Consider the following 18,116-nt stretch of genomic DNA (forward strand, 5'->3'; position numbering starts at 1 on the left):
TAATAGAAATATTTTACATCTTGACCCAGTATAAACACATATATATATGCATTTATAACTGACATCAAATCTTTATGAAATAAGATTTTCTCTTCCTAAGAGCAATGTACTCTAATATTGCTTAATATTTGGTTACATCTCTCACTATCAATTTCATGATCACTGGTGGGTCACAGCTAGTAGTGTGAATAACTTTAACTGTTGCAAATGCTTCCTTAGTGCCATCATGGTCTCCTGGCTCCTTTCTTTTCACCTCCACCAAATTAAACTTTTTAAAGGGCCATACTAACTATGTCTACTTTTTATCCTGTCTACTTCATGTCCTAAATGGATCCTTCCTATAATCTAAAGAATAAAGTCCAAATCCCTTGGTCTACCAGACCTACGTCAATACATTACCCCAACTACAAAGTGAATAATCCTGATCATAACTTGAGCTTTTCTGATTCTTCTCAGATCACATTCTTTTCCCAAGTCCTTAGATATGCTTGTGAAAATTCTACTCAATCATTCAGTATATATTTATTTAGTGAGCAGTTACATGTCCTATCCATAGAGTGAAGCAGGTGGTCCCTGTACTCATAGAGCTTATAGTAGAGTACTGTAAATGAGAAATTACTGACAAAAGGAGAAATAGAGTACAGCTGGACTACAGAGAGAAAGATATCACCTAGTGAATGGCAATGTGGCACCAAGTCTCCCAGAGAAAAGCCATTTGCTTAATCTAAGTACCAAAGGATTTCCCAGATAAAAAGTAGGAAAACAGGATGCCAAGGGTTCTGAAGAAAAAAACGGTACATAGAAATCCAAAGAAGTAGAAGACCAGCTTGCTACAGCAGAGAAAATTCAAGGCAGAGCAGTCCATCAGCCTGGGGAAAATGGAACAGTATGCCGTAGATGATGTTATATCCTAGATTGAAGTATTTACCATGACAACCTATGCTAGGTATCTTAGCATCTACAAAGGTTTAAGGCATGTTTTCTTGCCATCCAGGAACTCACATTCTTCTGTGAAAACTGATAGGTAAGCCTGTAGTGGAGCCAAAGTAGATATATGTACAAATAGTTCAGAGAAAGGATTTAACTTTTCCTGACATATTGGGAAAAGCTTCCTAGGGGAGGTAATACCTGAACAGAAATTTGAAAAATGATATGAGTTCCCTAGCTGACAATGACTTATAAAGCAAAGGACCAGCATATATAAAATTATAGTACCAAGAAAAAATTTTTAAAAAGCATGACTTTTCCATGATGGCCCACAGGAGAATTGTGTTATCTTTTTTTTAATATATATATATATATGACAGCGGGATGCATTACAATTCTTATTACACATATAGAGCACAATTTTTCATATCTCTGGTCGTATACAAAATACTTTCACACCAATTCATGTCTTCATACATGTACTTCGGATAATAATTATCATCACATTTCACCATCATTTCTAATCCATGCCCTCTCCCCTCCCTTCCCCTCCAACCCCTCTGCCCTATCTAGAGTTCATCTATTCCTCCCATGCTCCCGCTCCCTATCCCACTATGAATCAGCCTCCTTATATCAAAGAAAACATTTGGCATTTGTTTTTTTGGGATTGGCTAACTTCACTTAGCATCATCTTCTCTAACTCCATTTTGAAGATAAACAACAATAAATGTTGGCAAGGATGTGGGGAAAAAGGCACACTCATACACTGTTGGCGGGACTGAAAATTGGTGCAGCCAAAATGGAAAGCAGTTTGGAGATTTCTTGGAAAATTGAGAATGGAACCACCATTTGACCCACCTATCCCTCTCCTCAGTCTATACTCAAAGGACCTAAAAACAGCACACTACAGGGACACAGCCATATCATTGTTTATAGCAGCACAATTCACAATAGCTAAACTGTGGAACCAACCTAGATGACTTTCAATAGATGAATGGATAAAAAAAAATGTGGCAGATATACACAATGGAATATTACTCAGCAATAAAAGAGAATAAAATCTTGGCATTTGCAGGAGGATTGTGTTTTCATGCTCCTCAGAATTTAGAGACCCTGTACCACCATGGAGTTAGTTGGCAGATTGAAGAAACAGGCTTCATCTCCTTTTTTCTTTTTTAAGTCATACAAGGAAGCTTATCATAGTACTGTACTTACAGAAAGCACTCAATATCAGTAAATATGTATTTACTAAGTGATCCCTTATTTGAGGAAGGAATAAGAGAGTAAACATATTCTAAGATAATTTTCATGGGCTGGGAAGGATATTACCAAAGAAGGAAGTGAAATATCTGTGACTCAAAAATTCAAATGGTAGGGGAAGAACTCCAAATCAATGGGCCTGGGACTCCCTTGTAAATGAAGGTAATAAAAATAGGTTAGGTGAGAAATTACATAAATTACTTATTAAAAATGTGTAAAACTGAATGTTTTTAATTTAAAAAAATTGTGTGCCTACAAGTACTGGCATAGTTGATATCATTTCAAGCAGAGAATAGAGAATTTAATAGTTCATTTCTTCTCCACCTTTCGATATCTATGCATTGAGTTTTAAGAAAATCATTTAAATTATCTTCAGCAGACATTACTAACTCAGTCCATACCAATGAATTCCAATGACATCATTGTTTCCATGGTAACTAATGCACTTCAAAAGGGGGAAAACAGAGAACAAGACTAAAAACCAGGGGAAAAAATGGAATAAAGTGGAATAAATAAAGCATAACATCTCCTTTGCATTTATGGAACACTTTCTAATTTCAAACACTTTACCATTATTTAGACTCTGAGGCTTTTAAGAGCCAGGGGATCTTAGAAGTGATCAAATCCACTTCTCACTTTCAGCCCAGATTCCCTTCTCAAGGTAGCTGCTCTATGGTTGTCAAATCACAGATAGAGCTCATTGTCAAAATAGTTCTCACTCATTTACTTGTAAACGTTGTTGAACATCTTTTTTGGTCTGAAAGTTTAAGAAATCATTAAGACATTCTACCTCTTTAAAAAATTTCACAGTTGAAAGGGCAAATAATTTTAAAATATGGGTGAAAAAATAGGGCTATAATAAAGATATTGGAAGGCATAAAAAAAAAAACAAAGGAAGGAACCATTAATTCCATCTTGGAATCAATCTTAGATTACACAGCTTCAGTGACTTATTTCTACTCTCCTTCAGTCCCACACACCCACAACCACATCCTGGACCTTACCATGACCCAGATCTGCTCCAGTTCTGTAAATCTGAACTCCAACATTAACTGTTCGATCCCAAACAGTTCTCTTATTCTCTAAATAATGCCTGAAATACTCCTATGTGCCTTATACAGCCCATCATCCTTCACTTGAGATACTTCTTCCCGCATTCCCTAATATCCTCAACTTTTACCCTTCAATGGCATCCACCTAATAGTAGCCTAACCTGGATTTTGTGACCATCCCTTTCCCCCTTTGTTATGTTCTAGAAGGAGTAACTTTCTACTTTCTGTCTTAAAACCTAGAGAAAATTTTGTTAGAACAGTATGAGGCTGTTTACCTTTTTATTTATTAACAGGTAGTAAGTGCCACGGGCTGCCAATAAGTGCAAGTTAACTCCTGAACTAAAAGGAGTTAGACATGCTGAATTTGGCAACTATGGTTATCAGACTCTCAACTAGCAAAGTCTAGTAGTCTAGTAGGAAATTCCCCATAGCTGCTGCCACCTCAAATGACAGTGTCAGCTGAAATGGTCTATTGACAAGGGGATAAAATAGGAAAAAGTTCTTATTCCCACCCTTTTAAGTTTATTTTCCTCACAGACTTCATGATGTTTCGAATGAGCTAGACAAGTTTCTCTACCTCCACCTTACAGAATGAGAAGTTAAGCATTTACTTACACACAGAAAGAAGGCCATTATCCTAATCTTAAGGTGATCTTAACAGACCATGGGCCCTGTTACCTCATTTCTGCCAGAAAGAATGACAGATTACTTGTAAATTCAGAGTCATCATTTTTAGTAGAAAGCCCTCTCTCTTAATTTTATAATTTAAAATATCATATAATAAGCAAACCTATTTAGATATCTGGGTGGGCATTATTCATTTCTAGTTTTTCTTGGAGGACATAAAGTCACTCTGTTCAAACTAGGTGTTTTAGAGACAAAGTTTTATGAGATGACCATTTGGATATCATTGCTTTAAAATTTTTCTAAGCTAAAATTCACAACATAGAACACTGGCCCTACACTACTTATCAATCACAATTTTACCCTTGCTAGTGAAAAATAGCCTTAGATTACTTGGAAGGTAAGAGTTAAGGTGTCTTCCTTATTAGGCTTAATTTTCTCTTCTTTTTCTTTTTTTTGCCCTGTGGTGCTGTGTGCATGTAAGGTAAGTAATCCACCACTGAGCCACAACCCCCACTTCCCAGGCTCCTCTATTTTCACCAGAGCATGTTGATCCAACCCAGAGCTCCACATCTTGTCAATGCACACAGCTCTGCATTAACTGGCAAGAGAGAAGAGGTACTTGTCAAGGAGGGTCACCTGAATCCCACTATTGTACAATTTCATACTTTTCAAATCTCCCCTGATAAATATTTATGAAAGCTCTTCTGAGAGTCCATTCATTCTAATACATTATTGGGTCTTATCCTGTGTCATGGTCTCATTGAAGTATCTGAAGATAGTTATGAATTCTTTCTATGCCAAAATGAACATAATTGAGCATACAACTTGTTATGGGAAACAGGAGATAGAGAGAATTATGAGATCTCTGAAGCTAATCCAAGAGCTAAAAAAGCTCTGTTGTATAAACTTTAAAATCTATCCTTGAAGTTAGCAAGTCCACTAGAGAGCTGCATAGACAGAAGTATCACCTTGACCTTGTACTTGTACACCTTGTACACCTTGTCACCTTAGCTTACTCTAACTGTCCCCTGGCACAGTTTCTCTTGTTGAGGCATACTTGAAGGAGAAAACTTTTTTTATTGTAAAGAAGTAATGAGAACATGTTCAATATATATAGTTCCTTCTTTCTGAGAACACAGAAAAGTTCTCTTCTGGTCTCAGCTGTTTCTCTGGAGCACCCAGACTTTTTTCACCTTGTGGTAGTTGAGGGTGTTTTAATGGTGCCCTTGGCTGGTAGAAAACTCAGGGCATGCCTCCAGCAGGTATTGAAGTTCTAATGGCATGCATTTATACTGACTTTCTATTCATTCTATGATTTAAATTATTCTTTGTCTGTTTTATTATATTTTTACCTTGTTCAATTTTATCATACTGTGCAGAAAATCCTGAAGTATCTCTTAGAAAAAGGTAGGCTAATAGTGAGTTAAAATGTAGGTGTTTTAGTCAGCTATTTTGCTGCTGTGACTAAAGTACCCAACCAGCACAATTGTAGGGAAGGAAAAGTTTATTTGCAGGCTCATGGTTTTAGAGGTCTTAGTCCATAGAAAGCCGGCTCTATTCCTTGAGGAGGCTGGAGGTGCTCGAGGTGAAGCAGAACATCATGGCAGAAGAGTGTGACAGAGGTAAGCAGTTCACATGATGATCAGAAAGCAGAGCCACTCCACTGGCCAGACACAAAATATATACCCACAAACCACATCCCCAATGTCCCACCTCTTCCAGCCACACCCCACTTGCCTCTAGTCACCACTCAGTTAATCCCATCAGGAAATTAATACACTGATTGGGTTAAGGCTCTCACAATCCAATAATTTTTACTCTGAACCTTCTTGCATTGTCTCACATGTGAGCTTCTGGGGGACAACTCACATCAAACCATAATAGTAGGAGACAACAAAAGAAAAAAGTATTCTTTTTTCACTTGTTCTCCCATAAGTGATCTCTTCAAGTCTATCTACCTAGTTTTCTAAAATGCTCGTCATTGTCACTTTTTTTTTTTTTTTTTAGTGAAGAAGGCTACAAGTATTTGAGAGGAATAGTACTTTTTCAGAAAACTTGTATCAGAAGGATATTTCAGAATTTTTCTTAATTAATAATGTATAGACAGGTACCTATAAGAGCTTTTAAAGTGACCATAAATATGAACTAGGAATTTCATAAAAATTTCTGTACTGGACTAAATTAAAACTCAGACTATATTCTTCAATTACTTGCTTCTTCAGTTAGAAGAGTTTCATTTTTTTTCAATAATGTAGCTGTCGATGCTTACAGGCACATGGACTTTTCGAAACATCTCAGCACCTTTGTGTGCATCCATCAATGCAATGTCTTGGGGTGTGGAGACAATCACAGCACCTAACCAAAAGAGAAACAAAACTGTTGGGAGTCGGCCGGGCTCCAAAGACTAACTTCCCCATCCCCCAAGAAGAGTCATCCAATGGTGAGCCCTGCTGGCTCACATGATCCTTACCCACCAATCAGACTAGCTCTGCTGACTCACATGATCCTTACCCACCAATCAGAAAGCACCCCATGCCAACTGTCAAACCGTTCAACCACTAAACTGTCATAACTGTCAAACTGCCCCCGGCTCTATAAATATGCAGAGCTGTTCCTCAATAAACGGGCATTTTCTCTGACCACGGGCCTTGTTCATTCTTTCATTGGTACCAAAACCTGGGATGGGGAATGCCTTGGTGCTCGAGGGCCCCCTCTCTCAAGGCTTGCCATCATCGTCCACTCTTTCGAGCACTGCTGCTACTCACACAACACTGGCTCTTCAGTAGGTGAGTTCCCCTATGGGGTATCCAACTTCAGACGGGCTACACAGGGGCTTTGACCGTGATCATCTGGAAAACCTCTGACGCCCAATCTGGAGGAGAGAACGCACCGCACCACGACCTTCACAGTCACGGTGGACTCTCTGGAACCCGGTTCATGAGTGGGAGGTACTGAGGGGTGGAAGAACAGGCACTCCTCTCTCTCTTAACCACTCTTGTCCCTCTCCTGAACTATGGGGGCCTCTTGTTCCCTCCATGCAGATTCCCACTTATTAAACTCTGCACACAAGATTGGCCTTACTATCAATTAGACAATCAAAGTCAATGGCCCCTAGGAGGATCCCTAGATCCCACAATTCTCAGAGATCTGTTTAACTTCTGCGAGTGCTCAAAAAAGTGGAAGGAGATCCCCTATGTTGAGGCTTTTTTTCTCTTCTTCATTTTCACCCCAGCCTATCCAGCAGATGAACCCCATCCCTACCGACCTCCCCCGTTGGCTCCGTCCAGCCCCTCAGGTGCTCCCCCTGACTCGGCCGACAACTTTAATCCTCCCAAACTAGTCCCACAAACCATGACCCCCTTAAGAGAGGTTGCTGGACCTGAGGGCATTATCCAGGTACATGTCCCATTCTTTATGAATGACCTCACGCAACTTGAGCAAAGGTTGGGCTCATTCACCACAGAAGAGAGTTTCAATGGGTCCTCCAGACTTATAGCTTCACTTATATGTTATTGGCTAATACTCTCCTTCTTGAGGAACGTACCAGAGTCTGGGAACTTGCCAGAGCCCATGCGGATGAAACTCACCGAGTTAATCCCAGTCACCCTCCGGGGCCACTTGCTGCCCCAGATAATATACAAGTTGGCACACAGAGTAGGGACTGATTCTTTGAATGTATTATTGCTGGGCTCAAAAAAGCGGCACGTAAGGCCGTCAATTTCCAAAAATTACAAGAGACCCCATCGGAATTTCTGGATCAGCTTACGAAAGCCCTTCAGCAGTAACCTAGATCCGGAAACCACAGATGGCCGTCATGTCCTTATGACATATTTCCTCTCGCAGAACTACCCCGACATCTGGGCCAAACTAAAAAAGCTCAAACAAAGCCCTGCCACCCCCCAGACTGAAAAATTTCAGATGCTAGCCCAGGCCCTGCAGGGTGCTTCCTCGGGTCATCACCCATCACCGCGGGTCAAACCACCCCCCCCCCCCCGCCGCGCCTACTTCAAGTGTGGCAAGGAGGGACATTGGGTCAGGGCATGCCCCACACTATGCACTCCATGTACCCCATGCCCTAAATATCAACAACAAGGTCATTGGGGCTCTGACTGTCCTAGATCCCGTAGGAGGCCTATGGCCAGGGAATCCTCTGACCTTCTGGGCATGGCAATCAATTGACGGAGTCTTGGGTCCTTGTCCCCAGCCATAATGATCAATAGACAGAGACCCAGGGTGCAGATTCAGGTGGATAGGCGCAAGGTTGACTTTCTCCTTGACACCGGGGCTACCTTCTTAGGCCTGACAGAATTCTGGGGTTAAACAGTGCCGTCCACCTCTCCTATTGTTGGGGTAGGAGGAAAGACCATCTATCCAAGAAAGACTCCCCTATTACTCTGTTCCATAGACAACTTCCCATTCTCTCAGACATTCCTAATTATGCCTCAATGTCCAGTTCCTTTGCTGGGCTGAGATATTCTCTCTAAATTCAATACAACAATCAACATCCGGGCTCCTGGCATCAGTCAGGCCCCAGAATCGGCCTGTTCATCTTTTCTGGCCCTTTTGGCAGAAGACTGGCCATTCTGCTCCACTTGTGAGGCTGACATGAAACACCATACTAAAAAATACCCCATAATATTCCTGAAGTCATTAAAAATTAACCTGTCTAATAAATATGTTCACATAAAAAAAAAAAAAAATACCCCTTACCTATGAACCTGGTTGACCTGATTGTATGGGATACCCACACCCCCTCCACTGTTTCCTGCCCACCAGTTAACATTCATCTCATGCTATCTTTTTTTATATATTTATTTTTTAGCTGTAGTTGGACATAATACCTTTATTTATTTTAGCGTGGTGCTGAGGATGGAACCCAGGGCCTCGTATGTGCTAGGCAAGTATTCTATTGCTGAGCCACAACCCTAGCCCCAAAACAATGCTATCTTTTAATTCTTCATGAAAACATGACTTCTCTAACATTATGTTCCTTACAGATTCAAAGAGTCTACTCCATGAGTTAGGTAATTCATACAGATTTTGTATAAATAAGAAAGATGAGGAAATGTGTACTTTGCTCTTGCCTTAGACTCCTCACTTCTAAAATCACAACTGATCAGTGATTAAGAATCATAACTACATCACTGAATCCTCTTCCCATTCACATAATGTGCTAGTGAGACATGCATAAAGCAGGCATTACGTCAAGAAGCTAATAATCTATCTGGGAGACCTTCCCGCCCAAAAAAAAAAAAAAATCAAAGATTACAACACAAAGTGCTAAGTATTAAACCAGAGATGTGCATCTGAAGTTATAAAGGAGGGACAGGAAGGAACAGAGGATGATGCACTATGGGGTGGGAGGTGAAAGGTTAGAAGCATTGAGGAAAAGTTCCAGGAAAGGTTATTCCTAAGTAGAGACCCAAAAGTTTATTTTTTATTTTTATTTTTTAAGAGAGAGAGAGAGAGAGAGAGAGAGAATTTTTTAATATTTACTTTTTAGTTTTTGGCGGACACAACATCTTTGTTTGTATGTGGTGCTGAGGATTGAACCCGGGCCGCACGAATGCCAGGCGAGCGTGCTACTACTTGAGCCACATCCCCAGTCCCCAAAAGTTTATTTTTAAAAAAAAAATTTTTAAAGACAAGGACTCTTTTTTATATATTTATTTTTTTAGTTTTAAGTGGACACAATATCTTTATCATATATTTATGTGGTGCTGAGGATCAAACTCCATGTCTCAAGCATTCTAGGAGAATGCTCTACCACTGAGCCACAACCCCAACTCCCTAAAGTTTATATTCTAGAAAACTCACATTGTAGAGATGGTTTGGTGGGGGATAAACTGAGAGCCATGGCATGAATTCAGATTCAAAATAGTGGTGACTTGAATTAAGGCAGTACTTAAGTGACAGAGATGGAAGCTTCCCTAGATTTCCACTTTTAGCCTTACAGAAACCAGATACCTATTGGGATGGATACAGAGTTTTGAGAAAAACTGAAGTATGATTTTTTCATTAAGTGAGAATAACAAAGGCCTATTTATGATTGACAGAGGCTATAAATTTCTTAAATTTTATGGTTTCTTCTACATTGGAATTTTTTGCAGTACAAAGATGTGGTTTCTTTTAGATAATAACCCCAAAATAATTAACATGAACATGTTATAGATCACATGATTGGCCAAAACCTTTTAACTAAATACACAGTGCTAGGACATTTCAGAACCCCAAACCATTAAATTGGTACCAAATTGTAAGGTTTATCATAGTTAATGAAAATAGAGAAAGAATTAACAATAACTGATTATACCAAGTGGAGGACAAATGACACTACAAAGTACTGTCCGAAGGGATATTCTGAAGAAATTAGAATAGAGAAAATTTGTGGGTGAAACTAGTTTTCACCAAGTACATGGTAGGTAATATAAGCATAACAAACTTAAAAAAAGTCTGTGCAACAGTAAGCTATAAATTCATCTTGCAATCAGCATTTTCATTTCTGCAAAACTTTATCTTTCACATTAAATGTCACTAATTTGAATTTCATTGATTTTGTAAGTTTTCTTATATTTTTATGTTTTTAGTGTTTTTAATTATATAAGAGCTATAAACAAAAGGAATTTGTGTTTACATCTATTTAAGTAACTAGTTTTATAATAAAAATGAATCAATATGGGATAAGGGGAGGAAATTACTTTCCCTTTAGAAGGAGGGTTTATATTCATTATTCAAGTTTGAGATATACCAGCTTTAGAATTCAAACACACAAGGATTTGAAGTTTGATTCTATAACTGATTACCTTGTGATTCAGGGATTACTTAACCTGAGTTTCAGTTTCTTCATTTACAAAATGACACAGTGATATTTAGATTTCAAGATCTGTTATGATTTAGATACTAGGTGTCTCCCAAAAGCTCATGTGTGAGATAATATAAGAAGGTTTAAAGGAGAAATTATTGGGTTATGAGAGCCTTAACCCAATCAGTAAATTAATTCCCTGACAGGAATTAACCGAGTGGTAACTGCAGGATGGTAGGGTGTGGCTGACGGAGGTGGGTCACTGGGGGTATACATTGGTGAGCTAAGCTTAGTGTGTCTGTATGGCTCTCTCTTTCTCTCCCTCCCCCACCTCCACCTTGGTGTGATGTCTTGAGCTGCTTCTCTCCACAACACTCTTCTAACAAAATGCTCTGCCTCACCTCCAGCCCCTAGGATGGAGTCACTATCTATGGACTGAGACCTCTGAAACTGTGAGCCCCCAGAAAAACTTCTCTAATTGTTCTTATCAGGTCTTTTGGTCATAACAGTGAAAAAGCTGACTAAATTAGGACTGAAATAATACAATAAACCACTGTACACAGAAGCTTAATATGGTGCCTCACATTCAGTAATGATAGATATTGTTAATAATATCATCACCATTATTATGTTTTTTATTGCTATTATTAAAATGTCTTAGAAGTTTCTGAGAAGATCATTTTCCTATATGCCGTCAGACAACTGCATCTTACTTTCAAACTGTTCCATGGACAGCCATCTTCCTATTTTAATTTATTCTGCCTAACAAACTATGGTTCTTTTTCCTCTATTTTAAGGATGGATGGAAATCATATTTCTGCAAAAATTATACTCTACAAATCTGATATATTTCTATGGTTTGCTACCTTTTAGATTCTGTTGTCAATGTTTCACCATATTTTCATTTTCAGCCATTCTGAAGGGATGAATTCTAGCTCTGGCCCCATCTAGCTATGTGACTAATCTTGTACAAATAACTCAGAATCACTCTGGGTATCAGTTTTCATAGCTGTAAAATTACTACATGTACTGGTCTCCAAGGTCTCATTTATCTCTGATTATATAATATAGCATTCCCACTTACCTCTAAACATTTTCAAAACCACCCTTGCTCAACCTGACTGCCCTAAAATAATCTCATTTAGGTCAATGTGAAATGCCCTCTCCTTCAAGAAGTATTGCCTCTCAATCTCAGAGCCATTCTTTTTATACATATGGAAACTCCTTAGTTATTCCCTCTAAATCTTCTCCTTAAATATATACTACTATACACTCTTGTCTACTATTTGCACTATCATTACAAAATATAGCTTTATGATTGTTAAGATTTGGATGTGATTTGTCCCCCAAGGGTTCATTTGGTAGAAGTTTGGTCCTCCCTATGATGACTCTGACGTGACAGAACTTTTAAGAGGTGGGACCAGAACGTTTAAGAGATGGGTCCTTTAGGGAAATAATCAGGCTTTCATTGGGGATGCTGTCTTTAGAAAAAAAATAAGGTAATTTTCATAGGACCCCAGTTAGTTCCTGCAAAAGAGAGTTGTTATAAAAGAGAGCCTGACTGACCCTTTCAATTTCTCAGACTTCCTGTCTTATTATGTGATTCCTACTCCCACATGCCATTATGCCATCTACCGTGATGTGATATAGTCAAGGAGGTGTTTACCAGAGACCAAATGGATGGGGCTACCTGATTTTAGGTTTTCAGCCTCTAAAACTGTGAGCTAAATAAACCTATTTTCTTTATAATAACTATCCTTATGTATTTTGTTTAAGTGAACAAGTTAACACAATGGGAAGTCATGTTTATTTTCATCTTTTTAGTCAAACAAAAATAATGATGTAATATCTTACACAAAATAGGCACTTAACAAAAGATCAGTGACTTAACAACTTTCTTTTACTTTCAGACTTATCCATCCTAGATTACTGCAGCTTGAATTCTTAGTTGGTAACTCCTTAAATTAAGAGTCAAGAGCTCTGCATTATGTACTATACAACCTCAAAAAATTCAGTAAATCTCAATACATCTCAATTAACTCCTCTATAAAATGAATTTATTTCCATTGGTCTATTTAAAGTGTTATTTCATTATTTTATAAAAAATAATATGAAAAAATAATAATTATGTTCATTGACATTATTTTTAATAGCTATAAGACACTAGAGAGAGGGATTAAAGTGATTTGAATTTCTCTATACTTAACCCTAACAAAATCACAAATAAGCATTCATTTTAGCTGAGATTCTTTGCTGTCTGAATAGCACATAAATTAATAACTTTTTGACAAGGACAACCAGTATGTCCCATTTAATATTCACAAAATATGTGAACATTTCATTGGAACTACCAACCACATTAATAGAAATTAGTGACTAAGTCTTTGATCACAATATAATCAGCCTTTGGCATACTGTCCTGGTCCAACATAAATCACTATCTCTTCATGTTGCACTAAAATGTAGTGCATCATGTAAATAACCATTTCAAACAGCCCAACAATGGCATTTAGAATTTACGAGAAGAAATAAATAAACAATAAACAAAACCTCCAATAAAATTAAATTTAATCCTTAATCAATTTATATATCTTAATTCCAAATTTTTAACTTTAAAAGAACTATGTCAATTTTTTCTTATTAGTATCTCTTAGTTTAAAAAATGGTATCCAAACCCTGGTGTTACATTTTATCTTTATGGTTCTTGGCTTTTCTTCCTATTAAATTTTAATTTTGTTCATGGCTCATGAAATGTGAACCATTATGAACACGCCTAGAAATTTCTTCCTTTATAACTTCACTAATGATGTCACTGTAGTTTCATGATGTTGGAAAACTTGTGCTCCCTGTACTGACCATAAGGAAATGTCAGCAAAAGCAAAAAATGTCAGCAGTAGCATAAAAAAAAAAAAAAAAAGAATGCTCAGTTTGCAATAAATGGGATTATCTGGGAGACTGATTGCCCATCTCAAGAATCCCATTGAGAAATCTCTATCCATTTTCTAAGGTAAATGTCTAAGTCCTAGCAAATAATATTATTTAAATATATTTCCCAACTTGTAATCTGCTTTTTATCAGCTGTCAAATTCTGAGAAAGGTCATCTTGGTAGATTCTGAAAAATATGAAAACATCTTACAAAATAATTTAGAGTACTATCTTAATTGTTAATTCTCTTTACTATTAAGAGGAAAATCTACAACTGTATATCTGGATTTGGGTCAGAGTTCAGAGTAATTAAACACTTAAAACTAATTATTCCAGATGTTAGGCTGATCATAATTACACCACTGTTGGAACTACTCAACTATGCATTCTAGTCTCCAGGGCATAGATGGAATCTAATTCCCAAGTTTGATTGAGAACTTCAGGGTTGGAACCTCATAAACATGTACAACAAAATCTGCTCAGAAGTATACCTGGAGGAATAATTCTATATCTTACAACTACTGAGCCCATCAATGCAAAACCAACTAAGACTAAAAACAAACATTAACTATTATTCTTAATGCTCACAGTGCTTTTAATATTTAGTGCTACTGATTCTCCTTAATTTTTTTTTAGAGATAGACTTGCAGCAAAAGACAATAATCAGAGGCTAGGGATATAGCTCAGTGGTAGAGTGCATGCTTAGCATGTGTGAGGCCCTGGGTTTGATTCCAGTAGCATAAAAATAGAAGAAGAAAAGAATCACTCAACTTCTTCTGACTTTAACACAAAAAAATAACAAACACTTTATGATTTTTAAGTTAACCATAATGTAGATTGGCTTTGGTAGTTTTTAGCTCTCCTCTTTCTCTTTGAACTTTCTGAATTATAAATATTATGTGCTGTAAGATCAAGGAAGTCTACTAATATTAGTATCAGCTTAAGCAATATATGATTTAAAAGTCAATTTACCTCAATTGTATTCACAGACTACACTTCAACAGCAATAATTCTCGGAAGAATCACTGTTGTAGACTCCATGCTACCTTCCAACAGAGTTAAGAATTGACTACAGTCACAAAGGGGATGTGTCCTATTAATTTAGGGTCACAAGTTCAATGCCAATTTCAGCAACTTAGCAAGGCCCTAAGCAACTTAGCAAGACCCCATCTCAAAATAAAAAATAAAAAGGGTTAGGGATGTGGCTCAGCAGATAAGTGTCCCATGGTTAAATCCCCAGTATTCAGAAAAAAAAAAAAAAGAATCAATCATTTTGCTCACCTCAGAAACAAATTACATTTAAAAAATTACATTAATTGCTGCCAAAACAGATTTATCAAACACAGTAATTAAAGAAACCACAGTATTTGAGAGCTACTGATGAATACGAACATGTTGTACTTTAGAATTTTCATTAAGAATTCAAGTTCATCAAGGAATCTGGATACATATCTATTGTTTAGAAATAAAGACTGGTTCTTCAATATAATAGATTCAACAAGTAAAGGGCTTCCAGCCAATTTACATTAATGATACTACAAAGATTTAACCAGGGTTACTCAGGTTGCAATCAATAAGGAGACACTGGGGCTCAATGAGGCTTCCACAGATTTTCAGGAGTATAGGATGGAATGAGATAGATCTTATCACAAATAAAATGTTCTCTCACTCTCTCCCTCTTTGTCTTTCTCCCCCTTCCTCCCTCCATCTCTCTCTCTCTTTCTCTCCCTCCCCATTCTCATTCTCATCTCCCTTCTCTATTCTGATGCCTCCAATAAAGTTAAGATAAAATCCTGGCTTCTTTCTAGTCTTGTATCCATGCTTATGCTGATCAGAAAACACCTCGGGAAACCTACACATTGTACAAATGTGTCTCTACAACTCACAAAGATCTTTTCTTCTTCTGAAGGTCTGTTCATGTTGAACTCTAAGATTTACTATTCTGCATTTCAAATTCTGTTAGAAGCACATGTAGCTCAGCTTGCCTGCAACTACAGCAAGCCACTACTAAAGGATGCTTGTTTAATAATGGAACACATTCCTTTTGAGACATGCTAGCCAAATTGCCCAGGCTGGCTTCGAACTTGTATCCTCCTGCAACAGCCTCCCTTGTAGCTGGGATTACAGGCATGTTCCATCATGCCCGGCTCAACATATTCCTTTTTATAACCATTTTTTTTTTTTTGCTAAAAGATCCAGAGAGAACTGCTACTTCATTTACACTGGGCTTTATATAACCAGGTACATTTCATAAAAGAGAGGAAAAGAGACTGAGACTCTATATGGGAAGATCTTAGTCAATATCCAAAAATGTTATACTTAAGATGTGAAGACATTCTTCAAGCTATGCTTCAGATCCTGATAAATTTCTAACATCTACATTTGGGACTTTACTTTTTCCAATATTTGATGGATTTAAAAGTAGCTTTTAAAATGAACCCAATCACACATTGGCCATTATATTATTCACTGAACTTTAAGACCTTTAAGGAATTTTAGCTATCTAGCTTGTCATGAAGGAAATGCTCAGAAATTCAGCAAAACTGAATGATCTCTGCACTATCTAAACACAGGATAGAGGACCACCTGGTAGGAATTCAAGGAATTCAAATGATGGTTGGCTTAGACAAGAAATTCTCAAAGCTAAATATAGAAATCGGGAGGGGATGCTTATAAAGTCTGGGCCTTTTTGTGTCATAGTTCAGAAATTATTAATTCTCAGGCTACTTCTTTGAATTGTACTGTAATTTCTACTTGTAAAGAATGTTCAGCCAAATACAGGAGCCCTGAAGAGTTTATTTCTTTTTAACTGCAGATTAGAAATATATTATTTATTAGCCAATGATGTTATATTTAATTTTATAAAGTTTATTCCAATTCTAACAAGGACTAAAGTTTCAGAATGAAATACCAGGAATGACCTAAAAGATAAAATTGTGGAATACAGTTGCTAGTCTTTCTAACAGTTGGTATAATTGTGTAACAACAAAGCAAATTTATTTTGAAAAGAATTTTTAAAATTTGATAAATAAAACAATAACTCTGTCTACATCATGAAGTTCTTGCCAAGTATCCATTAATTATAATTGCATCCAACATTTGCAATGGAAAGACAGTGTGCCTGAAAGAAGTCCAAAAGACTATCTCCTTTAATGTTCCAATCTGGGAACTGAAAACATAAATGAAGATTTACTATCCCAAAACACTAGGAAAATCTATAATTTAAGTCTTCTACTTTAAAAAAATATTTTTTTAATTATAGATGTACACAATACTTTTATTTTACTTATGTATTTTTAATGTGGTGCTGAAGATCAAACCCAGTGCCTCCCATGTGCTAGGTGAGCACTCTACTGCTGTGCCACAACCTCAGCCCCTTAAGTCTTCTACTTTTAAGATTCAAGCATATTTCTAGCTTTATAGTATGGGTTCATTATAAATTGTAAAATTGTAAGGAAAATATAGCAATAAAATTCAATGCAAACAGTATTGTTCCTTTTGCTTTGAAAGAGTAAATTACAATCAAGGAACTATTTCAAGCAGAGGCCTTTGGCCATTCACGTATTTATCACATCACCAATAAGTTTCTGATCTCTCAATCCCTCATGAGGGTAGGTTTTCATATCACAAAACCACTGTCCAAATTCACAAAGAGTGTCATCATAGAACAGACAATTGATTAAGCCAGGTAAATTACTGATGGAGAGCAAAATACCAGGGTGAACATGTGTGGGTTTTTTCCTCAAGAATTTTTGATGAGTAGTTCAATCAGTGTGGCAATAGGTCCAACACTTTTCACAAGCCAGAAAAGTCTTTCATTTTAAGCAATGACTGAAATATTACAGTAGCTTAATTTAAAATTCCTATCCCATCTCATTTAAATGAGAAAGTAGAAAAAGGGCCTCTGGCTTTCCTTCTATCAACAGGACCTAGACAGGAAAGGTCTTAGGGAAGAAAGGACATCACCTCATTATCATAACACCAGATGTTAGGGCAGCTTTTCTGGAGCCCATAGATATTCAGCGTATTAATTAGCTGAATACTTTGCTATACACAGCAGCTTTTCCCTCTCCAGGAGATAAGAAATCAAAATAGGACCCACACTGTGGACTATTACAACATTAAGAACTGCCTGGCTGTTTTCTATATCACTTTTGCCATTTGCTGGAAGAAAAAGAAAGAACAAACCAGGGACCATAATGGCTCCCCTCTTGGCTGCTCAGTCTCTGTCCCTTCTCTTATAAGAAAAATTTCCAAATGTTTCATTTCTGTATCAATCATTACTTATAAAGAACATTTTCCCGAAAGGCAGCGGAGCACAACAGACACTAGTATGGCAATATGTAAATCAATGGATGTGTAACTGATGTGATTCTGCAATCTGTGTATGGGGTGAAGGTGGGAGTTCATAACCCACTTGAATCAAAGTGTGGAATATGATATGTCAAGAAATTTGTAATGTTTTGAACAACCCACAATAAAAAATTAAAAAAAAAAAAAAAAAAAAAAAATTTAAAAAAAA

At 37.1% G+C, this 18,116-nt stretch overlaps 1 protein-coding gene across 4 annotated transcripts in view; it reads right to left on the reverse strand.

The window, feature by feature from the left end:
* Nubpl (NUBP iron-sulfur cluster assembly factor, mitochondrial) overlaps positions 1-18,116 on the reverse strand; it is a 204,382-nt gene that overhangs the window by 24,306 nt on the left and 161,960 nt on the right. For all 4 annotated transcript variants that reach the window (XM_048798711.1, XM_015491674.2, XM_015491682.2 and 1 more), the window contains one exon: positions 6,136-6,221. In XM_048798711.1, coding sequence (XP_048654668.1) covers positions 6,136-6,221 — 86 coding nt within the window. The remainder of the gene's footprint in view (positions 1-6,135; positions 6,222-18,116) is intronic.

Source organism: Marmota marmota, unplaced genomic scaffold, assembly GCF_001458135.2.
Source record: "Marmota marmota marmota unplaced genomic scaffold, marMar, whole genome shotgun sequence".
Taxonomy (NCBI): domain Eukaryota; kingdom Metazoa; phylum Chordata; class Mammalia; order Rodentia; family Sciuridae; genus Marmota; species Marmota marmota.